Source organism: Podarcis muralis, chromosome 9 (assembly GCF_964188315.1).
Source record: "Podarcis muralis chromosome 9, rPodMur119.hap1.1, whole genome shotgun sequence".
NCBI classification, from domain to species: domain Eukaryota; kingdom Metazoa; phylum Chordata; class Lepidosauria; order Squamata; family Lacertidae; genus Podarcis; species Podarcis muralis.
The window spans coordinates 23329421-23356270 of record NC_135663.1 but is presented as its reverse complement, the minus strand read 5'-3'; the positions used below and the strand labels follow the sequence as shown (position 1 = coordinate 23356270).

At 42.0% G+C, this 26850-nt stretch overlaps 1 protein-coding gene across 7 annotated transcripts in view; it reads right to left on the bottom strand.

The window, feature by feature from the left end:
• Window positions 1-918: 918 nt before the first annotated feature.
• Window positions 919-26850, bottom strand: part of NPNT (nephronectin) — a 65476-nt gene continuing 39544 nt past the window's right edge. For 4 of the 7 annotated variants that reach the window (XM_077933890.1, XM_077933891.1, XM_028743330.2 and 1 more), the window contains 8 exons: window positions 25931-26065; window positions 22095-22217; window positions 20666-20782; window positions 18164-18628; window positions 11146-11241; window positions 10177-10275; window positions 7993-8249; window positions 919-6162 (listed from right to left, as the gene is read on the bottom strand). In XM_077933890.1, the coding sequence (XP_077790016.1) occupies window positions 6067-6162; window positions 7993-8249; window positions 10177-10275; window positions 11146-11241; window positions 18164-18628; window positions 20666-20782; window positions 22095-22217; window positions 25931-26065 (1388 nt within the window). In that variant the 3' untranslated portion in view covers window positions 919-6066. The remainder of the gene's footprint in view (window positions 6163-7992; window positions 8250-10176; window positions 10276-11145; window positions 11242-18163; window positions 18629-20665; window positions 20783-22094; window positions 22218-25930; window positions 26066-26850) is intronic. The other 3 variants (XM_077933892.1, XM_028743332.2, XM_028743333.2) reach the window with 1 other exon arrangement.

Here is a 26850-nt window from a genome sequence, read left to right as displayed (position 1 = left end):
AGAAGGAGAAGAAGAGTTTGGATTTGATATCCCGCCTTTCACTCCCCTTCAGGAGTCTCAAAGCGGCTAACATTCTCCTTTCCTTTCCTCCCCCACAATAAACACTCTGTGAGGTGAGTGGGGCTGAGAGACTTCAGAGAAGTGTAACTGGCCCAAGGTCACCCAGCAGCTGCATGTGGAGGAGTGGAGACGCAAACCCGGTTCCCTAGATTACCCGGTTCCCCAGATTAGGGTAGTGATAAAGCGGAATATCAAATCCAAACACATTTATGTCAAACAATGTCCTTAACCTGCACAAGGTTCTTAAATTGTAAAAAATAAAACTGTATCGGTGGTGCAATATTTGTGGTGTTCCGTTTCCATGTGCTGTTCAACACATGGTGTGGCTGTCATCATGTGGAACTGGGATGTGCAAACCAGCCCTGCATTCCAGTTATAGTTTTCCCTTTAAGGATGTGTAAGATGACAAGGATTCTTTCTCTCCAGAGCTGTTGAGTGCAGTCTTAAAATGAGTCAGATGTCAGCAGTGCAGTCAGCTTTGTTTCTACATTTGCTTTGTAGAATTTGTAGATGTTGTCTAGAAGATGCAGTATGCATGGCCTTTTGGCCTCTCTGTTTAGTTTTAGTTTCTAAAGGAATTTGGCCATGGAGTTAATGATACACATCAAAGAAAATGAAGGGGAGGGGAAGGTTGGAAATAATGTACAATGGTCGCTCAATTTCCTTGCCACTCCTGCTTGGCTCTTGTCAATGATCAGAATAAAATCATACCAAGATTAGGACTTCACAGAAATTATGCTTGTTTATTTCAGCAAATGGACATAGCCTTACATGGATTACAAAACCAGATTTTGTATTGTACCCATGGTTATCTGCATTTATTTTGCTTTTAGAAATAACAAGAATGACAAATGCATGTGAATTTACAAAGATGTCTTTATTTTGAGTCTGTTTTGGAAAAGTATTCATTTCTTTAAAACCATATTAAATTATTAAGATGTCCTACAGTACATTTGATAAAATGTGTTCCACTTGAACTTTGTGCAATACAGGTTTGTTGGCACCAAAAAATATCTTTTTTAAAAAATAAAAGAACTGTTGTCAGAGAGCAAAGAAGTCACTGAATGGAGGAAAGTTATATATATATATGAAAGATATTGGACTTTAGGTACATTTTAATGCCCAAGTTGAGCAAGAGAGATCTGTGTGTACAGAAAGCTTGCTACATGGGCATATCAAATGCAGATGTCTTGATCCAGATCATTTTATTGTTTGGACACACATTGACATCTTTACTGTAATGCAATGATACTTCACCCCTTATCTGCTCTTGTGCAATACCTTCTTTCCCCGTATATACAGCTGGACCAAAATCATTGTGTGTAAAATACTGTGTGTATTGCTTGTCACGATAGTGAGATCTGTAGTATAGATTTTTTGCGCTTGTTTATAAGAACCGTATTTCCATAAAACGCCCTGTGGAACGTAACTAGAGCTGTTCTATATAAAGCATGAAAACAGGAAGATAAGCCAAAAAGAAAGAAGGGAATAGCACACACACAGAAAAATCAGCATTTATGTTTGTTAGATCAGACTAAGCCGAATAGTTGGGGAAAGGTAAGATCAATAAAGCTGCCAGTGAAAATTATGGGGAAATGTATTTTGAGATAGAAGAACTTTCGACAAGTTATCAGAGGCTGTCTTGAGATGCTGTACTGCAGACTACATGAACTAATGGTTTGCCTCAGTATTAGATGGCTTCCTATGTTCCACTGAAGATGTGCATGCAACTTGGCTTTAACAGTGTAAGGGGAAGTCACTCCCTCATCCAGCCATGAGTACATGAGCTTTCATGACATCTGGTGCCCATGCATGTCACCACAAAAAGAGATATAAGACTTCCCCCCTGTAGTTATTGCACCAGCAACATGGTAAGCAGATGCGAAAGCAATGTATGCATCTACTTTCGCGATTGGCGATTTTAAAAACCACCCTTACTGAAATCCTCTTAAGCTGGATAAAGTGATGCCAATTTGTAGCCATTGGAAGCAACAAGCCATGTCTTTGTGAGGGACTTTTCTCTTTATGGGAGACACTCAGCGGCTTTTGCTCATTGTGAAAAGCAAAGCACAATATGTTGGGTGAGCTATATCAAGGTTAAAATACCAAGTCCTCAATGTTGGATGCCCTGCCTACTCTGACATGCAGAAAGTCTCCTATGTGAGCAGGCATCCCATTCACTTCAATGGATAGGGCGCCTCTGTAAGTGCAGAGTTCTTCCATTAAACTGAATTGGGATGCGCTTTTTGGTGGTTGCATTGGAGCTCCAGGCCCTGTAAGATATTATCATGAAAAACTGTACACACACAAACACACACAAAAATCTAATTTGAACCAAGTAAAGATGTTAAGAGCACATACTTTTTTAGGATTACAAAAAAAAGTTTTTGTGAACACTTGCTCTCCTATCATACAACATGATTCAGGCCCATGATAAATACACACTTTAATACTGCCAGTATATCACTAAAATCCATGAACAATATGGAAACGTTTGGCCACAATCTAGAAAAAACACTTGATAAGCTTTTGAATTTCATCCTCTCGCCCCCCCCCCCCCTCGGGAGCAGGAAAAAAGCCTCTTGGACTGGTCCAAGACACAGGCAAATAACAAAATGATGGCCGCATTCCAGATACAGAAGCTAAACAGCTCGGCAACTGAATTTTGCTCCAACGCTGATGGTTGGGACAGTGTCTTTCACTGCACCTGAGAGCAGTGGGCTAGTTTAGGAGTGCAGGGCAGGCCATGTGCTAATCACAGAATTGTAGAATTCGGAAGGACCCCAAGGGTCTTCTAGTCCAACAGCCTGCAGTAGTGCAGGAATCTCAGCTAAAGCATCCATGACAGACGGCCATCCAACCTCTGCTTAAAAACCTCCGAGGATGGAGAGTCCCCCAGTTCCTGAGGGAGACTGTTCAACTTTCGAACAGCTTACACTGTCCTAAAGATCTTCCTGATCTTTGGTTGGAATCTCTAACTTCTCTTCTAACACCTCACTGCTGCTCACCACCCTGACCCCCCCAGCATCTGCTGCCTGAGGCAACTGCCTGGCTCTATCTACTGGTTGAGCAGGCCCTCCCTGGCTCTGAGGAACGAAACATCTTTTGGAACTTGGGATAGCTTCAAAATCAGATTGCAGTGCAGTGTGAGAGGACGCTGTACAATGGGAGAAAAGTCAAAGGTCTCAGGGTGCAATACTTCAGATTAAGGAATTATAGATTGTGGCAGATGCAGGGGCGGAGGAAGGGAGTGTGATGGGTGTGGGCCGCCCCAGGTGTCACCACTGAGGGGAGTGACAAAATGCCGGGCGGCACTCACTACAGGGTCTGCAGCATGCCTGAGCCACAAGTCTCTCCTGGGCTCTGCCCAAATGGTCCACCCGCTGCCTCCCCCCAGCTGTGGGGCGGCTGAGTGGGAGGAGGCACGTAGACTCCGGAGGCCCCGCGATGCACCCTGACCCTATGGGCAGCTCGCCCCGCTGCCCCAGGTATCTGAGTGGCTTCCTCCGCCGCTGGGCAGATGGCAAGCTATGTGCCACTAAAAGGCTGTACTGGAATATACTCTGTCTTTCAGCAAGAGTTAAGTTAGTATCACCTTGCATGTTACTGGCTTAAATAGAAACAAAAAGCAGTTGTGTATAATACTGGGCTAAATTCAGCAAACATTAATCATGGCCAAGTAAGTCCCATTGAAACCAGTGGAGCTTAAATGGATTGCATGAATGCACCAATAAAACAGCCACATTCCATGCCTTTCCTCTGATATTTGACATGACGAATTTGCAAGATTCTGCCCATTACCCTTAATCTGCATTTTACATTTCAATATAGTTTCTCTATAATAGTACAAGATTCAGACACAGCTGTACCTTCTTCTTTTTAAAAAAATATAAAACAAAAGGATGGCATTTGGTCTGAGGAAAGAAAACTCTGAAAATATTGGTTGTGGTTAAAACCCCATTTCACACACCAACCCAACCAGAGAAAACTGAACAGTGTGCATTTAATGATTCCAAAACTTACTTAGACGGAAACCTTACCAAGTTATATGTGCAGGTGAGGGACAGGGGTCTTGCTCACAGCAGGAATGCTGCAACAGGTTGTCTGGCAGAACAATCAAGCTGCATTCAAAACTTTAAAAAACAGCTTGCCTCTTCAGCTGTGCAAGTAGCAGCAGTTTAAAACTCCCTTGTGCACACCTTTAAAATTGCAACTTTAACCGATATAAAAAATAAAATCAACTGCCTAGATAAACATTATTCTGGCCCAAATCTAATGACATTATTAATTCTATAAATGGCTCATTTGGTGTGTCCAAAAAGCTGCATGGTGACTCCAGGGGGCTCGGATTAACCTTGGAGTAAATTGAAAAGATCCTGGTATCTGTGTATACTGCTAATGGCAGTATGCTTCATTCATGGCATCGTTCGCTGCTAGGATGGTACTTAGCTGTACCAATGACTGATCTACCTAAGCATCCTTTAAATGCACCAATCCTTGCATACTAAGGGCATATAGGCCCTTAAGAGTAAAGACTTTAAGGGCAGGGACATCAAACTTGTTCTCTGCATCTTGCACCTGTTGGACTGTCTGCACCCATAATCCATCTGCCCATACACCAAGACTTAGATCTGCAGCTCTTCTCTAAGTGCCCCTGTGATCTGGAGTGAAGTGAGTGGCAGGGAGGGAGGGAGACTTTTTGGTGGTGGTGACCTGCCTGTGGAATGGCCTCTGGGGGAAATCTCGCTTGCTCATGCTGCTATCGTTATTGTGATGCCATATGAAAACCCCTCCCCAGGTTTCTTCATCTTTGCAATCTTTAACTCTTTTAAGCCATTTGAATCTCTCTTTGACTGGAGGTTTGTTTTATTATCATTCTATTGTGTTTACTATTGCATTTTTATTTTCCTTTTAAGCTGCCCTGGGCAAAGTATGGTAGACCAGTCAATAGCTGGAAACCAGTCTGCCGGCTGCTATAGACTTTTGCTCTAGATGGCCAATTCCTGACCCAAAGAGAGCTCTTTTGGCTTTTAATAGCTGCTGAGAAATGACATTACAGAACCTGGCCAAATGTTCCCTGGCCACATGACTATTAAATTCACAAGAGCACCTTTCAACACTGTTGCTACCAGTTATGAGTGTCTTTCCTTCTGACATGAGACCATTGATTTGAGTAACTCAATACTGTTGCAATGATTCTAGCACCCAACTCATCATTACATTTACTTATAGGTGAATTTCATTGCCACCCTATAAAACTGTCCGCACATGGCAACCTGTGTCGTAAATACTTACTGCATGACTATCATTGTGGGTTTCTGTGTTCTAATCTAACTTGAATGTGCACAGCTGCCACTTAGTCTTACAAATAGATCCTGCAAATACACAACACATATAAATACATTAATATCCATACACATTTATACATAACACAGCACTACGAATATTAAGGGATGCAGTGCCTACTCTATAATAACTGTCTCTTGTTATTAAGATACAACTAAAGAATAAATGCTATTATATATATATATATACATACACACTCTCTCTCTCCTTTAAAAGTTGATGGCAGTAGAAGAACAGCTCAGGTCTATTCCTGAGTTATTTTCGATTTATACAGCTGAACCAGTCCCATGGTAGAGTATAAACAGCAAAATGGAGAAACACCCAGAAGTCTATTAATGCAATTGCTGTATGTACTGAAGTTTCCTTTTGATGAATCCTAGCAACAGTTGGTTCTTCTTCATAGAGGATATTCATAGCCTTAATTCAGAATTTAGGAGGCTTTTATCACATATGCAAACGTGAGCTGGATAACTGTTAATGAAAATCCCCAACATTGGCTTGAGCTTACTTTGTCCTTTATGGAAAGTTCATTTTCTTTAGATGTAGGTTCACTGGGATTTCATAAAGGCAAGGGAGAACCAATTGCCAGTCCACCATCTCTCTTGGCTAAAAACCATGGACAATGTAAGTACGTTCTCTTTACCAGTTTGTCTATTACCACTAGTGGTCTTGAGAACACAGGCCTTTCCTCAAGCTCACATCATCCAATCCAATTTCCCCAGTTCTTCCTTTTCCTTTCTCACCTTTGAAAATAACCTGGGGGAGAAAAATATTTATTTATTAAATTTATATACCGCCCAATACCCGGGGGTCTCAGGGCAGTTCACAGAATAAAATCAAGATATATAACCACAAAATACATAAAAAAAACACAACAACCCAATAGCCCCCACTATGGTGAACTGTAAGTTTATTGTATGAACCAAACTGTAGCACAGCTATCATCCCAGTGTAGGAAAATGTGTGTATTGGTGAAAGACAAGAGGTTATTTTACCATGAACACATAGGTTAGACTGTATCACCTGTATTCTGACAGTAAAATGAACTCTCAAGTCACACTTATATAGCATTTTCTTAGAAGCTGCCTCTGGTAGAGCTAGATCAGCACCACTTTGATAATCAGAAAAGGTCCTCCTGATCATGCCACATCCTCCAGAAATACATCACATGATCATATGGAGAAGGGCCTTCTTGGTGGTGTCTAGAGTGGACTTTCCTCAAATGTCAAATCCAGTATGCCTATGAATACCAGCTGCTCAGAATCCTAAGTGCAGAAAATGCTGTTGTACTTGTAGCAGGGCTGCCATATGTCTGGGGCAAATATGGGTTGTGAGTGTTGGAAATAGCATCTGGGCAGAATTCCCCAAAATTGGTTAAAATATCATGGGAAACCCAGTTGTATGGCAACCCATGTTGGAAGTGTTGGGGTTTTTTTTGGTGAATTTCCATAAAAATAGCTCCAAAACATCATCTTTTTTATTTTTTGGAGATTTTGCATAGAAAGCATCAGTTTGTATGCCAACCCTAGGCATCAGGTTGGATACTCAAAGAAGAAAATGCTGGATTAGATTACCTTTGGCTTGATGAAGCAGGTGTCAACAGTGTTTGCATTTCACCAATACACCAAGGTTTATTTTAAGGCCAGTTTTGCTGCTTCATGGATGTTGCGGTTTGTGTGTGCATGCATCTATACACACACAAATTTGATTTGTTTTATCATGTTGCAAACCACCCTGCTGTTGTTGTAACTGAAGGTGGTATATTAATAAATCAATAAAATAATAAGGGTAAAATCTAACCATGACTCCAGTTCTGATCATCTGTCTTCTCAGTGCATCTGGCTCAAACTCTCCAAAGACACTGATACAATCCCTGCTCTTACAGAAACCGTGAGAACTGCCACCATCTTCATGGCTCATGCAACCTGAGTTTGGTCTTAACTATGACAATGCCTCTTGTTTAATGGCAACAGCGAAGGGAAACATTCTATTTCAGGGAGATCTCCACTTCCTGCCAACATGGCTTTCTCCCAACAGTGAGGAAGTTGATGACTGCTTTTGAAGTACAACAGGAATGCTGTCATCTATGGTAATTAGGAGAGACTGGATAACACATGGGCCACAGGCAGCCATGTGCTCTTGTTATAATCTAATATTTTTTTAGCTCCACGTGATCACAAGGATGAAAGTAACAAAAGGGTCTGAAACACCACAACACTAAAAGAGAACCCCGAATTACTTAAAAGCACAGGCACACCAACAAACCACTGTTTATTGCAGCTATGGCTGAGTTTTCCCTCTTCTGCCTTTCTTCTCCTCTTGCATACCTGGCTATGGAGGAGACATTGTGGTTTGTTAAGCCACAGTTTCCTGTGGCCAAACTGAGAATGGCAATTATTCTATGTCTGGGAAGGAAAGCTTAATTTTTAACTTTTTATATTATTATTAACCATACCCAGGAATCTCAGGGATTCAAACCCAGTAGCCACATTTTACAACATAATAGTTTAACCCATATGGAGTTCAATAAAGAATAATATCATTCTCAGGAACTCTCTTTTTCATGCACCCAAGAATGATACTCACACTCTTGATGCCAGATCCTTGCAGACTTATTTGTGTTTGCCTCCAGCCATGACCACCATTCCTTCCCCAAACCGCTGGTCCGTGAGCCCCTGCCTTTCTCACAAAGACTTGAAGTAAACCAGAATGGATCCCAGACACTTTATGCCTGAAGGACAGACACAGATCCCCCAAGTGACCTAAATGGCCAAGAGGAAGGACCAAGCGTGCAACGTGTCCCGATTTTCCTTTGGGTTCAGAGACAGATAAATACTGTCCTCCTATAATAATAGAGAGAAAGAGAAAGAAAGAAAATGTTTGACTCAAAATGCTCATAGTCATCAAGCTTAAACTAAAGCACAAGTTGGAAACTTCAGGCTTTGGGGCCAAATGTGGCCATCTAGGAATCTCTGTCTGGTGCTCTGAACAGGTCACAACCACTCACTGAAAATGCTTTGCACTCTGAGCGTTTTAACCTGGCTGGAAGGTTGTAGTCTGATAATCCCAGCATAATGTAACCAGCAAAAAAGGTAGTGTAAGTCAAATTCCTTCTGAATGCAGTTTGGAATAGGAGTAACGCTGTGGGTTAAACCACAGAGCCTAGGACTTGCCGATCAGAAGGTCGGCGGTTTGAATCCCTGCGACGGGGTGAGCTCCCGTTGCTCAGTTCCTGCTCCTGCCAACCTAGCAGTTCGAAAGCACGTCAAAGTGCAAGTAGATAAATAGGTACCGCTCCGGCGGGAAGGTAAACGGTGTTTCCGTGCGCTGCTCTGGTTCGCCAGAAGCGGCTTAGTCATGCTGGCCACATGACCCGGAAGATGTACGCTGGCTTCCTTGGCCAATAAAGTGAGATGAGCGCCCCAACCCCACAGTCGGTCATGACTGGACCTAATGGTCAGGGGTCCCTTTACCTTTTTAACTTATCCTAGTGTGACACATGTCAACAGACCTTATGCCGGCTTTCTATAATTCTTTAGTTCTCTTGCTGCACAAATAAAGAGCAGCAGCAACAGAACAGTGTTAATAATCAAAGACGTACTAGACAATCCTCCCTTGCTTAACTCAGATTGTTCACTGATAAATTGCTTGGATGTATGGCCTGAACTTACTGTCTACAACTCATCATGGGAGACTCACTTAGTTCTCTGAGTCTTGCTCCCTAGTAAATGTGCATATGATTACAGCCTTGGATTCCCACCCATTATTATTTTTTTTAAAAAACAGCATGTCCATTTTTGTAAAAATTGCCCCAAACGCAATAAACATGGAATAAGACCCCAGTACTCCCTGATGTCCATTCCCTTGCTGCCAAGCATGTGGGATTCATTTGAAGTCATTCATGCACCTCTTCCTCTCTGGGATATTATCTGTTCAAAAGTCATCAGCTGCTAAATGAAAACCAGAAGACTGGCACCACTCAGAAGAGCCAAAATCAAAAAGCATGTAGTATCAATCACTTATTTCATGGGGCCTTTCATGCAAGAAGTCAAAACTCTGCTGAATGAGACTTCGTGCCACATAAACATTAATGTGGATTTCTTTATTTTGATCTCATTTTATTAAGTGTTTCGAAGTTGGGGGTGGAGTTCATGACAGGATACATAGTTTTTATATGAAAGTGGTAATAGAAAAAACAATCAAACATACAAGCAAGAAAGATCCATGCATGTAAGCAAGTCTTATACATACACATGCAGAGTTTCAGTACAGATGTCTATCTCAAAGAACATCCTATTTTGAAACATGATACTCTTTTAAGCATTATTGAACTGGCTAGATGTGTCCTGTATGTCAGAGACACCAGTTACTGTGAATGTCTAGCTGCTTGTAGCAACAGATAGATGAGAGACCCACATGCTTCTGGGCTTAAATATCCTGAGTATCTTAGGAGAAATGCACACTAAAATTGTGGTGAATTGTCATAAGGAAATTCCATGAAATGTGGTAAAGCAAATTTAAGACTAGAAAAAATGAGAAACTGAGAGAAAAAGAAATTGACACCTGTCAATTCCTACTAAAGAACCCCCCCCCCCCAAAATAACCTGGAATCAGCCCCACACATTACCTCCTCTCCATAAAATCTTTAAGCCTGGAGTAGAAAATTACCTAACTACACTAATGTGTGGCTGTTCAGATTGCTTGTTTCTTGCCCCTCAAACTTTGGTGATAAAACAGGCTTGAACTAAATCCAAGGAAATCAAGCAATACCTGAGGCATCTTTCACAGGTTCCCAGTGCAAATCATCGTCTTTCTCCTTCATCCACCCACACAGGCCACCATCAAAGTTACAGCTGTGAACCAGAACACCTGCAGATCAAAGGTCAAAAAAAAGAGCGTAAGGTCTTGACTGTTGGAGCTGGTGAACTTTTCAGCCTAAAGCTGGTTGGTTAGAATTTATAGCCAATGTTGGGGGGGGGGGGCAGGAGTGATCAAATCAGATCTGCAAAGAGAAAGTTGGGCCTATGGGTTTTATTAAGGCTTCGCTATTGTGGGTGTGTTTTGTTTTGTTTTGTGTTTTGTTTTGTTGTGTTTTGTTTTGTAAGAACTGTCCCTAGCGCACTTGTATTGCTAGAAAATGTGGCCCATATTTTTATGGCAAACACAAATACTAATGGTGACTATGTTTTCCCCAACAGTTGTATTTGCTGCAGGAAAATGCAGCACACACATAGCAGCATCAGCTGCAGCCTATAACACAGATTCACTCTGTATTACTAGCAGTTGGAGAATACTGGTAAAATATTTAATCAATTTTATTTCATTTTCCCCCCTTCATGGAATCCAAGGTGACATGTGTATGGTTCCCAGGTGGCCCAGGCACTGACCAGCCCTGCTTAGATTCAGCAAAGAGGTGTCTTCAAACCCTTGAACCTTAAGGGGCTCCTTAGTCCATTTTCATAGGTGGCACCAAAAAGTGTCATGATGACCCCTGTATCCGGTAGTGATCTGGACACAAGAGCTGGGGACTGCAGGGGCATCAGACTGGGAGGCAGGTCACAATCAGGGCTCAGAGCTTAAAGTAAATGGGTCTGAAGGGCGGTGTGTCTCAGCGCCAGATTGTAGGCCAGTTGACTCAAGGATCGCATTGCAAATGAAAGGAGTAAAAATGTTGCACGCACACACCATAAGCCAACAAGAAACACAATTAAAAGAAGATGTGAGAACTGTGGTGGCCACCTGGATCATCATTCGCTTCGTCGTCATCGGCACTAATCCCTCTTTCAATTTCAAATGTTTCAAAGAGATTATTGCTCACTCCAGGCTGGCGTGGAACTGGGGGAAGGAGAGAAAAAAGAAGAAGCTATTTAGAAGGAATGAATGCAGTAGATAAGGAAGTAGGCCACTGAGTAATTCCAACTTTAACATTAAATAAATAAATAAGGAGGGAATGCTTTATGCTCCTGGAAAATTCAATCTATTTAATCGCCTTTCATATATGGATTTATAGCCCCCACTCAACAACTTATACAGTAACGTTTATCTGGTTTCTGTCAAAGGTACCGGTAAGTTGAAAAAGCTCAACGACGTTTCGAACTTAGCAGACTTTGCCCCCATAGAAAACTTCTACTGTCTCCTTCTCCTCCTTTCCTATCCCTGACATAGCAATTGTTATCGTGGCAGCATTTCGAAACACAGAGATGCTGCTACTGCAATGCAACCTTTTTAGAGCGGTGGCATCTTAGAAAAAGTAATCAGTTTTGTCATGAGCCTTTTGCAGACAAGACCCACTTTCAAATCCAGTAGGTACACATGATTACCAGGTGTACAGAAATCATTTGAAAAGCCTGCATTCTGCTGGCTTGTGTCCAACTGGTTGTGTGCAGGATCTAGTTGCAAGAATCATAGGAAGATGCCGTGTACTGAGTCAGACCACTGGACAGATCAGTATTGTCTACACTGACTTACGTGTAGCTCTCTGGGGTTTCGGGCATCCTGGGGCACCCCCAGCCCTACCCATAGATTCTAAGGATCAAACCAGAGGCCGTCCGCATTCAAGGGTTTACCACTAAGCTATGGCTCTTCCCTCACATAAACAAGTCAGGTGTATATTGGTTGACCAAGGCAAAGCGGAGGATGCTCTCCACTTCAACACAATCCCCAAAGGAAAAGCCTGCTTTAAACCACTCCTTGTTGAAACTGACCAACCCCCTGCAATGCAGGAATCTCAACATGCGGTCCCTCAGCCACTTTGAAACCATCCTGGACCCTGCTTAGCTTTGCAATTGTGCTAGCAGTTTTATTGCCCCACTGGATGCAATCTTAACTGGTTAAAACCTTTAACTAGGGAGAAGAAATGTGGTCAAATGCCTTTTGTGTATGTGAATTCTAACTGAAGGAATGTTGCAAAGGATACTACTTGAGATATGGCTTTCATAGAATATACTCTGCACATGAGCCCAGTATACCCGAAGGAGCGTCTCCACCCCCATCATTCTGCCAGGACGCTGAGGTCTGGCGCTGAGGGCCTTCTAGCGGTTCCCTCATTGCAAGAAGCAAAGCTACAGGGAACCAGGCAGAGGGCCTTCTTGGTAGTGGCGCCCGCCCTGTGGAATGCCGTCCCATCAGATGTCAAAGATGTAACCAACTACCTGACATTCAGAAGACATCTGAAGGCAGCCCTGTTCAGGGAAGTTTTAAATGTGTGACATTTTAGTGTATTTTTGGTCTTTGTTGGAAGCTACCCAGAGTGGCTGGGGAAACCCAGCTAGATGGGCGGGGGACAAATAAATTATTATTATTATTATTATTATTATTATTATTATTATTATTATTATTATATTGTTGCTATGTATCTTGAGTGGATATAGCGGGGAAAGAACCAATAAAGTTATTTCTTGCACATTTTCAAAGAAATGAGTTATGTACCAGAAGATTTACTGTGACCGCTGTACAGTGGTATATCAGGTTACAAATACCTCAGGTTACAAACACTTCAGGTTACAGACTCTGCTAATCCATAAATAGTACCTCGGGTTAAGAACTTTACCTCAGGATGAGAATAGAAATCGTGTGGTGGTGGCAGTGGGAGGCCCCATTAGCTAAAGTGGTACCTCAGGTTAAGAACAGTTTCAGGTTAAGAACAGACGCCCAGAACGAATTAAGTTCATAACCAGAGGTACCACTGTATAATCATAGATATCTAGCCATATTGTTTTAATTTTTTTAAACAATTCTATATGACATCTGAATGCCATTTTATCCCCTTATTATCTCTGCATAGCATGTTTGGCTTTCAAAATAAGGTTGACAAATAAACAATACAGCCATTGTATTTATACAAGTTAGCCTTCATTTAATAAAAGCTTTCATTGCCCTTCATTTTTTTAGCTCTTTCCTCCCTTAGACACATTTTTGTTAAAACTGAAGGCAGAACTAATTCATCTGAACACAGAACTCTAACTTTGCAACAAATAAGGATGGATGGGGAATCCTGTGACAGATCTCCCAATATATGCACAATTCATATAAATTAAAAGTAGGTGACAAAAATCCTAATGAGAAACTGTTTAAATTTCCCATTTATTTCAACCTATTATGTTCATTAAATGTAATTTTGATGTTTTCTGCATTCTTTGGCAGAAGGGTGGAGTTGTGGTGGAAATGCTTGGCTTGCCAGGGCAGCATATTAATTCCAAAAAATTAACAAAAAGTAAATAAAGATCTCTAGAAAACAGGAGTGCCAAGAGGAGGGAGTGGGAACAGAATATTTTGAAGGGCTAATTAAAACCAATTTTTCACTCTGCCTTTTAATCTTGAATGCTTTTATCTATTTGCCAGTGGCTGAATTTGGTTGGGAAAGAGTTGCATTGTGGTAAGCCATGATTAAGGGTCTCGGTTTCAAGTTGATTCAACGGGGCAAAAAGAAGCTTACTCAATGCTGTCAGAAAACCTGAACACTAAGTATCAGCCACGGGATTAAAGAGAGTGTTAAATTAGGACTTTCTTGAGAGAGAGGATGCAGAAAAGGAAACACAACCACCCTATGAGCTAACAGAAAACTCATTCTCGACTGCTGATCCTTACGTACTCAAAACTGCCATCTGCACACAAGGAGGAGATATCAGCAGGTCTCAGGAGAATGGCAATACTGAAAATCTTTAAGACAACACAAAAGCTTAGTGAGTGGGATTAGTGGGCATGGAATGCTCATTGAATTTAGAATTAAGAGTCCTGATTTTGACCCCTAAAGACTTAAATGGCTCAGGACTGCAGTACCTCAAGGACCGCCTCTCCCCATAAGAATTGATTGGATCCTACATTCATCATCTGAGGTCCTTCTTCATGTGCCCCCTCCACAAGAGTTCCAGTGTGTAGCACATGAGAATAGGCCTTTTCTGTGGTGGCTCCCTGTCTGTGGAATGCTCTCCCCAGGGAGGCTTGCCTGGCACCTTCACTACATATCTTTAGGCACCAGGCAAAAACATTCCTCTATAGCCAGGCATTTGGCTGATTAAACAAACCATAGCATTTTAAATGTGTTTGTGAGAGGTGGGTGTTATTGGTTGCTGTTGTTGTTAAGATATTATTTTGTATTTTCATTTTGTATTTTTATACTGTAAACCACCCTGTGATCTTCAGGTACACTAATAATAATAATAATAATAATAATAATAATAATAATAATAATAGTTGGCCAAGGACACATCTCAAATAAAACTCCCCAAACTGGTCCAGACTGAAGGCATGAAACTGAAAATGTAAAGGGGACAGAATCTAAAATCCTTCTTACAGAGATTATAACCAAATGAGTTATTTTATCTAACAATTTAGTAAGAAATTGTCTAGGCAAATGGGTTTTGAATACAGAAGAAAAGATTCCCATCACATGCCCTGCACAAATTTTCTGTCTAAACTGAGAAGGCACCTGTTTATGGTATCTTTAGATAAAGTTAATTACAGTGCTAGTTTTGAGCTTATGTTGTACATTCCTATTATTTAACGGTTATGATTTTTTTTAAAAAAAGATTTATGTGCTGCTAACAGGGTCCTCAAGGCAGTTTGTAGCAAAACATGATTATAGTATGAACATTAAACAAAAAAGAAAATCATAAAACCCGCCATTAGTCATCACCAATTAAAATAGCAAAAAACGACAAACAAAACTTTTCAAAAAATCAAATAAAAAGAGTTGCGCAGTTAACCTGCTCAAAAATACCTGCAGAAAAGTAGCTGCCTTTGATTGTCCTTCTGCTCAGGACAGATTCTGTGGGTTGGCTTTTTTTCCCTATTAGCCAACATGCTTTTATCCTGGACTACGTCATTGACTGTCAGGCACAAGAAGATCCCTGGCAATTGATGTGCCTTTATACAGTGTGCCTTTTAATTTCAAGCCATAATTGGGCGATAATCTTGTCAGAAAAGAAAGCAGGGTGTGAGCCGAATAAAAAATATTTTCTAGGGGGGAAATCACTGCTCTGAATTATTTTGGTCCAAATTACACAAAGTTAGCAGTTTATTTAAGTAGTTTGTTCAGGACTGGGCGCAATCCTTCTTGAACAAAAAGTAGCTGGAGGGAGGGCGACTGTTCTGAAAAGTTTAACTTTCTCCTTTAACGCTACTTGGAATTCAGTTGGCTCAGTTGGTTAGAGCGTGGGGGGAGAGAGAGAGAGGCGTGCCTTGCCAGGCAATATCCACCTAATACTTAAATTTAAAGCTTTATTTCATTGTCCACGCTATTTTTTAAAAAACAGCCCTCGAGTTAAGTTAATAAAAGGCAACATAAACTGGCCCTGGGCTCTCTGGAAAGAATAAGGCCTTAGGGCAGCCACCATAGGAATGCTTAACAAATTGTTAGCATCTAGGGCATGAAAGGAATCTCGTGTGCAGAACACACAGCTGTGCCTTTGCTTCCATGTATATCAACTAAAGGATAGCATTTGGTTAATGTTGCCTTGACTTGCGTATATCTGTAACTCAGAATGTCAAGGCATGTATACTGAGTACCTGACATTTCTGCAAGGATGATATGTGGCCTTTGCATGGCACACCTATCGCCCTATGCTCCTTCACCCATATGACTTCCTTAAGTACTGGGCAATTTCTTCCAAGCATCCTCTCTCACTTGCTCCTTTCTATGACAATTCCCTTTTCCTCCACCTTCTTCCTCTTTTATGTAGCTACCCTCCGACTTCTTAAACTCATTCCACTGCCTCCTTTCCCCTTTTCCTTCGTGCATTTGCATTTCCTACTCCTTAGCTTCCCTGCACAATTTCAAACTTGTGGCGTGAAGCAGCTCCTCTCCTTAGAACCTGCAAAAGGACAAAATCCCAGCCAAACTGGGAAGATGGGCTGCTTTTTCAGAGGTGAACCCTTAGAACAGGGGTAGGCAACCTAAGGCCCTTGGGCCGGATGCGGCCCAATTGCCTTCTCAATCCGGTCCGCGGATGGTCCGGGAATCAGTGTGTTTTTACATGAGTAGAATGTGTCCTTTTATTTAAAATGCACCTCTGGGTTATTTGTGGGGCCCGCCTGCTGTTTTTACATGAGTAGAAGGTGTGCTTTTATTTAAAATGCATCTCTGGGTTATTTTGGGGGCATAGGAATTCGTTCATTCCCCCCCCCCCAAAAAAAAATAGTTCAGCCCACCACATGGTCTGAGGGACAGTGGACCATCCCACAGCTGAAAAAGGTTGCTGACCCCTGCCTTAGAACCTGTGAGCACTCCATGCCATCATGCTACCCTGGCTGCCAATCACACTGTGGCTTTACTGCCACAAGCACATTACAATATAGACCACTTGAATGGTCAGCCAGAGCGTTGGAAATACTTTTATCTGTACAAATGTACTTATAACTTATTCTTTTACAGTGATACCTCAGGTTAAGAACTTAATTTGTTCCGGAGGTCCGTTCTTAACCTGAAACTATTCTAAATCTGAGGTACCACTTTAGCTAATGGGGCCTCCCGCTGCCACTGCACTGCCGCTGTATGATTTCTGTTCTCATCCTGAAGCAAAGTTCTGTAACCTGAAGCGTCTGTAACCTGAGGTACAACTGTACTTGGATACATTAAACTGAAAGATGCTTACAACACAATATTCTTTTCCAAAAACAGACAGAAAGGAGAGACTTTTTAGTAATGCCAACACAGAAGCAATCTTTTGGTCACACTGCGAACAGTGCCTGCATGAGCACCCTTGAAATGAATGGGAATTGCAGTATGGTTCCTCTTTATTTCAACAAGAATTGTACGTTCCCAGATTGTGACTTCATTTTCCTTAAACCTTTTGTTTGTGTTTTGTTTCTTCTGTCCCAATTTATCAAGCCTTCATATCTGCAACATGTACTTAAAAGGAACAGATAGTCGTTTCAACAAGGGGAAGAGCTTATCATGCCTCAAACTGTGCTGCTGGGAGTTGCTGAAGCCAAGCCAAAATCACTCCCAAAGCCATTAAGGAATGCACTTGTCCATCTGCCATAAGATAACAAAACTCACAGACTATTTTGCTCAGCAATGCTCCTGTTTATGAGGCTGAAGAGCAAGACTTGTCCAAATACCAACCCCAAGCTCTATAATTAACCTCAGTCCTGGTGCTAAAGATGAAACAGTGTGCTGGGTATTTCTTGGCAGGCATGCTGAAATGAGCAAGCCAGCAAGTGTCATCTGCGGCATGAAGTCAACTTGGCATTAAAGAAATGCAGTATCAATACAGCTCTCCGAAAGATACTTCCTCATACGAGGAGCATCTTTACAGCACCACGAGCTTTAAACGTGTCTGGTTTTGGTGGGCACATTCCATAAAGCAGGAATCAAAAGTTATTTTTAATTTGATTTTTGCAGTTGCTTAGCAATAAATACCGAGGGGATGACTCTGTGAATTCATGGATAAGAGCATTGTGCCACTTAAAAGCTTGCACTCGAAAATAGAAATGGAGCCAATAAAGACACCGCTTTATCTATTTCGTGTCCCTCGTTTCATTCAGTCGTAAAGTGGAAGAAACTTTCCATAACACAGCAACCTGCTCAATTCGTTGCCTTCCAGATCTTTGGTTAAATGCTTTCATTAAAAAAGCATTTAACCAAAGTCACACGTGATTTACCTGTTTTAGCTATGGCACAAGTCCCCCCAGGCCTTGAGTGACCAAAACTACAGTTATAGCTATGTACAGTTTTGTGTGTTGCATGAGACTTCTAATGTTTTCCATGTACAGAATGGCAAGGTTCGTTGATAGAAAAGGATTCAGTGGTACTTACTAAAGACATCTCCTCGCGGTTTCTGAGGATCGATCGGTATCCTGTTGTCAACTGTGAATCCCTGCGGAGCTGTAGTTTCACTAGGAAAGTGCAGCGGCTCTTTAGTTGTAAGTCGTGGTGTTTTTGTGGTTACAGGCTTAGGCGGAGTTGGAGGTGGTGTCGGGGGCCTTGTGACTGGTGGGAGTCTTGTCACTGGCTTCAAAGCTGGCCTTGTGGTTGCAGGCTTGGGTACAAACCTGGTAATTGGTCTGTGTGTCGGCCTCGTGGTTGGTTTTGGGGTAGGTCTCATTGTTGTCCTGAAAGGAGGCCTCGCTGTAGCTGGTGGATTAGGTGGTTTGATGGGATGCCTCACACCACCAGTTTCAGGTATCCTATTTGTCATGCCACCGCTGCCTTTAGGAAAGGTTGTATTTCCCTTAAAGACGGTATGTGGGCCAGATGGATCAATCATAACTTTGGGAATAGCTGGAGGGGAAAAAACACATGGATGATGTTCTCTCTCTATGCAAAGCATACCAAGGACACAATTGAAATATTCGGAACTTAGGTTTGCTTCATGATTATATGAAAAGCATCGCATTACTCACAGCATTTGTTAATACCAGTTCCTTTCCTCCTCTCTTTTACTTTTGAAATAATATTGCTCATACACACCCTTTCATAATAATGAGAATAGTGTGCAAAGTTCAAGCTGATCAATGGTCTCCAGACTTTATTCCCATGGACCACTTGAAAATTTCTGAGGATCTTGGTGGACCAGTTAATATTTCTTTTCTGCCTGTTGCAGCAATTGTAACGCACTGTGCTAGCCACTGGTTTTTCATTATATTTTTACAGACATGCTGCAAACCACCTGAATGAAGTTTGTGGACCGCTGGTCAACCACAGACCACAGTATAGGACATGGTCTTTTCAGGGATGTGTTTGAAAGCACCGAATCAAATCTGACACAACCAACACACTCAAGAACCCACAAACTGAGCACATGAAAAGTGTATATGAATACCTCTGAAATGAAGAAAAACTATAAGTTTTGAAGAACTATAAGTACAAGACTATCTGGCTGAAATGTTAAGGTATTTGTTTGGGGTGGGGTGAGTTCTACGTATATGAATTGGCTTAAACTGCAATGCCATAAGGTGTGAATTGAGTCCCTGCTACTGAAATGTGATTCTATACTTAGAAAGAGTTCCCCAGGGGAAGAGACTGGCACCTCTGCGGTTTCTGTAGGCCTAACTTACCCATGTTGTGATATAGCCCTATCCCACCAGGATAGTCTTGCATGACAGAGCTAGGCTGCATGGTGGTGCTTGCTAAGCAATATCAATAGGCTGTAGCATTGGTGCAAGGACTCAAGCTGTCTTTGACCCTACTCTTAGGATGTACGCTAAAACCTATTGGAACACTTCTATTACCGTATTGGCCTGAATATAAGCCTCACTTTCCCCCCAAATTCGCAACCTTACAGTATGCAGCCAGGACCTTGGGGCAAACAACACAAGAAAAAAAACAAGAGAACAGCAAAGTGGCGCCCGCCCCACACATGTCACCCGTCCTCCAGTTTTAAAGGGGCAGCTTATATTCGGGCCATCACAGTACAATCTGTGTCTCCCGTGTCCTTGGCATTATCCACTAGAAATGTGAAGCAAGGCTCTGGAGATTCACAGTGCAATGTGACAATTTACACAGCAGGTTAAGTCTAGACTTTGTATTGTGTCTAACAAAGTTCCACTCAGAGTCAACCCATGTTCATTAATTTCAAAGGGTCATCTTTGGGTGATGTAATCGGGATTGAAGGGAGGACATTTTTAGCAGCTTATTCCTAGCAAGTTTAACATGTGCTTTTGTTGTCGTTTACAGGCTTCGTCTATAAGGTAAATACAAATAGCCATCTAGCCTTGACATAGAACAAATAATCTTTTCAGATGACTGAGACACTTAGTGTTTGAAAAGCTATAACCACATCCTTAAAGGTAAAGGGTAAAGGGACCCCTGACCATTAGGTCCAGTCATGACCGACTCTGGGGTTGCGGCGCTCATTTCGCTTTATTGGCCGAGGGAGCCGGTGTACAGCTTCCAGGTCATGTGGCCAGTGACTAAGCCACTTCTGGTGAACCAGAGCAACGCACGGAAATGCCGTTTACCTTCCCGCTGAAGCGGTACATATTTATCTACTTGCACTTTGACGTGCTTTCAAACTGCTAGGTTGGCAGGAGCAGGGACCGAGCAACGGGAGCTCACCCTGTCGCAGGGATTCGAACCGCCGACCTTCTGATCGGCAAGTCCTAGGCTCTGTGGTTAAACCCACAGCGCCACCCGCGTCCCTAACCACATCCTTACTTCCCCACAAAAATGAAGAAACCAACAAAGGAATTATTGTTAAGGAAGAGGATTTATCATTTGCTGCAACCGTTACATTGTTTATCTGTCATCCAAACGTCTAAGGGTTGAAGCCTCATTGCATTAGGAACGGTACAAAGACAGACAGAGACCATCCCTTACCCCACATTTCCCTCTGATATGCCATCTCAGAGAGAAGCACATTAAAAGGATCCCGTTCACCTCTGCCATGCGCCTCAGCTGAGCCAAAACCCGTCTCATTTTCAATAATATCGAAAGCTGGTGAAAGATTTAGCACTATCAGCAAGGCTATCAGTCGCGTTCTCGAAAGAAAGACATCTTTGAAAATCACCTATTTGGATCCATCAAAGTCTTTCATGCAGGTTGCCTGACCAAGTCAGGCTTCTGTGCAGTCCAACAATAACCACACTACCAATCTTGTTTCTTCACAATGACAAGCAAGCACGTTTCGCATGCGGAAAATCCCTCCCAACAAGCAAAGCAAAAGAAGCCAGAAGCAGCTTCTCTTGCACAGATTCTCAGATCTCTCTTAAAAGCTAGTCACATGCTGTCAAAAGCATGCAGGAAACAGAAGTTACTATTTGCTTCTATAACTTTATAAACTCTCTAACTTTACAAACTCACAGGTGACTTGTACCATGCAAAGTCCCTAAAGATTTCAACATGCTTCAGACAACAGGAAGGAGTAATTTGGGGAACAGAATTTACAAATGCGGATGTCTATAAAGACATCTTTAAAGGTTTTCTTCCTTTCTCCTGTGTTTCTTGACATATAACTATTTTCAGCGAAAACAGTGAACATACCATGCTTCCTTATACTGAATCAAACCATTGGTTCACCTGGCCAAACTCTGTCTTCTTTTCAGGTGGCCTTACCTCTCCAAGGTTTCAGACAGAGGGCTAGCTGCTACCTTAAATCCTAATTATAAAGCATTGAATTTGGAGCTTTCTGCACATTCTGCCACTGAACCTGACCAGACTCCACTGGGTTAAGCCAATGACTTCCAAATGTTCAGTTAAGATCAAGCTATAACTATATGCTTCAAGGAAGGCTTCCTGAATTGGGCACTGAGGCCCTGAGCTGCGAAAAGCAACTGATATTGCAAAGTAGGAAAATAGCTTTCAACTCAAAGAGGGACTAGTGCGTACATGGCTGGGGAGGCTTCTTAAGAAAGACCACATTGCTTATAATGAAATCATAGAGACGTGTGTGATCTGCTGAAGTTAACTACTGAGAATTACAATTTTATGCAATGCACACCATGACAGGAAAAGCATTAATAACAGTCAACAGGAAAGGCTTAGGCAAGCAGACCATATTCCTAAGAAAAACCGCAGACTGCAAAACATTAAAACAATTAGAGCAATGTAACTGCAAACTAGGACCACTGGCTTTTCATTCTAAAAACGAAAAGTGCTTGAGGAAATTTATTTTTACACTGGCATATCAAGGCTCATAAAACTTTAAATACACTATCCATTCCTTCAAAATTAGATGAGTGTGATGGCACGAGGATGCCTAGTGATGTTTCGGGATTTGGAATTCAAGAAGAAAATGATCATTACGTACTTATGCAGTTCATTCCGTCACCTCTGTATCCTTCTTTACATTTGCATTTGTAAGATCCCTGTGTATTGTAACACTGTGAAAAACTCCCGCACTGATATTGGCCAAGTGAGCATTCATCTATGTCTGAAACGAAAAACATTGCATGAAACTCATGTGATAGCAATCATAGGGCACATTTTAAAACTGAACATCAATTATCATTCTCTTGCTTGCTGAAATAGTGAAGCAAATCAGGAATAGGTAATCTGTGGCCCTCCAGTTATTGATGATCTTCTATTATCACTGACCATTGGGCATGCTGGCTGGGACGGATGTGAGTTGGAGTCTACCAACATAAGGAGGACCACAAGCCAGGATTTAGGTTTAAGCTACTGGAGGTAATGGGGCCCAGCTGTCCTTTGTCGAATATTCGGTATGCTATATGGTAATTTATGGGCACCATGTATATAGAAATGAGCAAACCAGTGATATTTTAGGGAGCAGGCTAGCAGGCAGGGCCTATTACAGTGGTACCTCGGGTTACATACGCTTCAAGTTACATACACTTCAGGTTACAGACTCCCCTAACCCAGAAATAGTGCTTCAGGTTAAGAACTTTGCTTCAGGATGAGAACAGAAATCTTGCTCCGGCAGCGCGGCAGCAGCAGGAGGCCCCATTAGCTAAAGTGGTGTTTCAGGTTAAGAACAGTTTCAGGTTAAGTACGAACCTCCGGAACAAATTAAGTACTTAACCCGAGGTACCTCTGTACTTACACCATAGGAGCCTACACAACACAAAATACTGTTGCTGTATGTAGGTTTTATTTTATTTATTTATTTTATCTTATATTTTGGAAATGTACATCCAGGTTTTTTTTCCTTTAAATTTTGTTGGGCCTCCCAAGAGAGTGGAGCACTAAGCTATAGCTTGTTTAGCTTATACGTAAATCTGGCACTGGCCACCGGTTTCCCATCCCGGAAAGAAATGGTATTTATATTTTAACATACTGAAACACCAATTGTGAAAATAAAAATAAGAAGTTGACAAATGATTGACTTTATCGGTATTCTGAGGCCCAGCCCCAACACTAGATGTTCAAAATAGTCTTTGGAAGTAACCCTTCTGCCGCAGCAAATGCTTGCATATTTTTAGTAAATGGTTTTTAAAGAGGCATTGGAAATTCTGTAGGCAGGCAAGCGAGAAGGAATGGCTGAGACATTTTAGGCCATTCTAATTATAACTTACAAGTGGGAAAGAAATATATATATATATATATATATATATATATATATATATATATATAACAAAAAAACTTACGTCTAGTAATTCGCTTCATGAAAACATTCAACACACTTCCAAATGCATATTAGGATGCATATTAGGATGTGCAAAGTCCACTCCATTCAAATTATATTTGGCTGACTACGTGGTTCCTCCATAAACAGTTGGAAAAAATATTGGTTATTTACATGAGTTTGGCCATTGTTTTGAGGATTCCAATCTTCTGGGTGAAAGTTTTAGGAAAGTTTTATGTCTTCTACTGAGTCAGTGCATTGATCCATCTAGCTCAGTACTTTCATCATCACTATATTTAATTTATCTACTGCCCTTTATCCAAAGATCTCAGGGCAGGCCACATTAAGTGGCAGCAGCTCTCTGGGCTTTCAGGAAAGGGCATCTCCCAGCCTCACCTAGAGATGCTAGGAATTGAATCTTTTCACATGCAAAGCAGATGCTCGAACCCTGAGATACAGCACTTTTCCTTTACTGCTTGCACGTTCTCACAGTTCCCCTGAGGAACTGTGGTGTGGGGTAGCTGAAGCAGCTGCACAACACTCCTGTTTGTTGTCTAGCCTATGGGTAGGCAACCTAAGGCCCGGGGGCCGGATGCGGCCCAATCGCTTCCTCAATCCAGCCCACAGACGGTTCAGGAATCAGCGTGTTTTTAAATGAGTAGAATGTGTCCTTTTATTTAAAATGCATCTCTGGGTTATTTGTGGGGCATAGGAATTCGTTCATATTTATTTATTTTTTCAAAATATAGTCCGGCCCCCCACAACGTCTGAGGCACAGTGGACCAGCCCCCTGCTGAAAAAGTTTGATGACCCCTGGTCTAGTCCAAGTTATGAGGCACTGGGCCCCAATTTGGGTGCTGAAACATGGAGGAGTGTGTGGTATCATCAGTTTCAACAGCAGAAGCAGTGACGCCAGCTAGATGACTAACAACTGCCACCATAGGGCCGATGTTTGCTCAATGGCACATATCGTCTTCTCTCCTCAGGTGGGAGTGGAGCCTAATGCATGTGTTAGCTTCCAGTTTGTCAAAAATCTTTTCGAAAAACCTCAGTAACGGATTGCTCAGTGGTGATCAGCAATAGCAATGTTCAGGATTTCTGTCGGCAAAGAGTTCTCTACACCTGAGCCTGCAATAAATCCAAATGTGGACCTTTATTTGCACAGGAATTGTTGGGGAGGTCACTGTGTTACCAAAAAGTTTGTTATATGCCCGGGCCTTCGCAAGAACGAAATCCTGCTGACAGGTCATAGATTATTTTAATGGATAAGGCCTACGTTAGCTATTTCAGGACTTTGCAAATTAGTCCATTGTGAAGAGCTTGTGCAGCGGCTATAAAAAATCTTTCCCTTCCACAGCCTCTTATCCCCTAAATCTCAGTAAATCTTAAATTAGTATTCTACCACACACAAATCACATTGGAATCTGTCTCCGTTTTTAGCAGGCTGATTGGGAACGGGAAAACTCATGACCATCAAGATGAGGTATCGGCTTTAATGCCAGTTACAGTGTGATCGCAATACTTTTTTAAAAAATTAGCACTGAAGTAACTCTTAAGGAATTGAAGACAACTTCTGTGCAATTACAGAAAAATGGGGACTATGCAGATTTGTCGATGTGCTGTCTGAACTGCTTTAGCCACCAGAGAGGAGTTTGTGGACTTTGCAGTACAGTGATACCTCAGGTTACATATGCTTCAGGTTACAGACTCCGCTAAACCAGAAATAGTGCTTCAGGTTAAGAACTTTGCTTCAGGATGAGAACAGAAATCGTGCTCTGGCAGCGTGGCGGCAGCAGGAGGCCCCATTAGCTAAAGTGGTGCTTCAGGTTAAGAATAGTTGCAGGTTAAGAACGGACCTCCGGAACGAATTAAGTACTTAACCTGAGCTACCACTATATTATCCCCGACCTCAGAAATGGGACAAGTAATGGAGGCAACAATCCTAGCCCAATGTGAGGGAAAGTTTCTGTATTCTAAGGCTGGAACTACACATTATGGGAGATATAGACCTGCATATCTCAATAAAGGTAAAGATAAAGGACCCCTGACAGTTAAGTCCAGTCGTGAACGACTCTGGGCTTGCAGCGCTCATCTCGCTTTACTGGCCGAGGGAGCCGGCATTTGTCCACAGACAGTTTTTCCGGGTCATGTGGCCAGCATGCCTAAGCCACTTCTGGCGAACCAGAGCAGTGCACGGAAACGCCGTTTACCTTCCCGCCGGAGCGGTACCTATTTATCTACTTGCACTTTTGACGTGCTTTCAAACTGCTAGGTTGGCAGGAGCTGAGACTGAACAACGGGAGCTTACCCCGTTGCTGGGATTTGAACCACCAACCTTCTGATCGGCAAGCCCAGAGGCTCAGTGATAGTGGAGCTGCACTGAAGATGCAGGGCTACTGTGTTTTTTTTGGGGGGGTGGGTCTCATGATGGGCTGTTGTGCACATCACAGAAGGGAAGACTGCCTATGCCTCCTGTAATAAATACTGTAGGTAGATTTGGAGTAAGATTATATTTTGCACACAGTTCTAAGAATGCTTTTGTGATCAGCTCATTTCATTACCGTAGCACTGGTATTTGCCTCCAATGTACATCAAATCAAATCCTTTATGGCACTTGCAAATATAGCTTCCAAAGGTATTGACGCACTTCCTGAATCGAGGACAGGTAACTCTCCCAGTGGCACATTCATCCACATCTACAAGTAGAAATCCATTAATTTCACCAAAAGGCTTAATCATAGCACGTCCAGAAGTATGTTCATGCAACAAAACCAGAAGGTCAAAAATACGTTTTGGAAATTACCTTCTGCTCCAGCTTTGTGTTTTAAACTGCCTCACAGAAAATACAATTTTGTTTTTAAGGCAGATCCTTGCTCAACTTTTCTGTCTCTCCCCACCCATTTCTCCAAGGCTCTCCCCTCCCAAACTCAGGTCACACACAAGACTTCCTTTTGTGCCACAGTTCTAGGTACAGGACTGGACCTTAAAGTTCCATGTCTGAGTGCTGGAGTTTTATTGTCCCAGAGCTTTCCCTGGGGAAATCCACGTTATACTGCGTTAAAACCAGATATATTTTTTTTTGCAGATTGTTGTTTGCTCCAATTCAGCAGTAAGATCCAGGTCTGCCCAGGAAAACACCAGAACCAAAAAAAAAAACCCTCCCAAGCTTAGACACAGAGCTTTAGAGCGTATGTAAAACTGGATATAGGAGTAACGCGGTTCAGTTTTGTTTCCCAAACCTGAATAGATTTTAGCATAGTATACAGTTACCCATGTGATTTTTGGTGAAGTACTGATTGTAGGAGAAACTTGAGGTGCATTAGCAACAGTTTTTGTTGGGGGGCAGTAAGGGAAAGATGCAAAGCCTCAGACACATGCTTAAAATAGGTGGTTTGTTATAGTCTGAAAGTTGTCCGACACATTTCAAGAACGATCAATCCTGGGGCAAAAGGTCTTCATATATATTACTCTGCTCAACCAG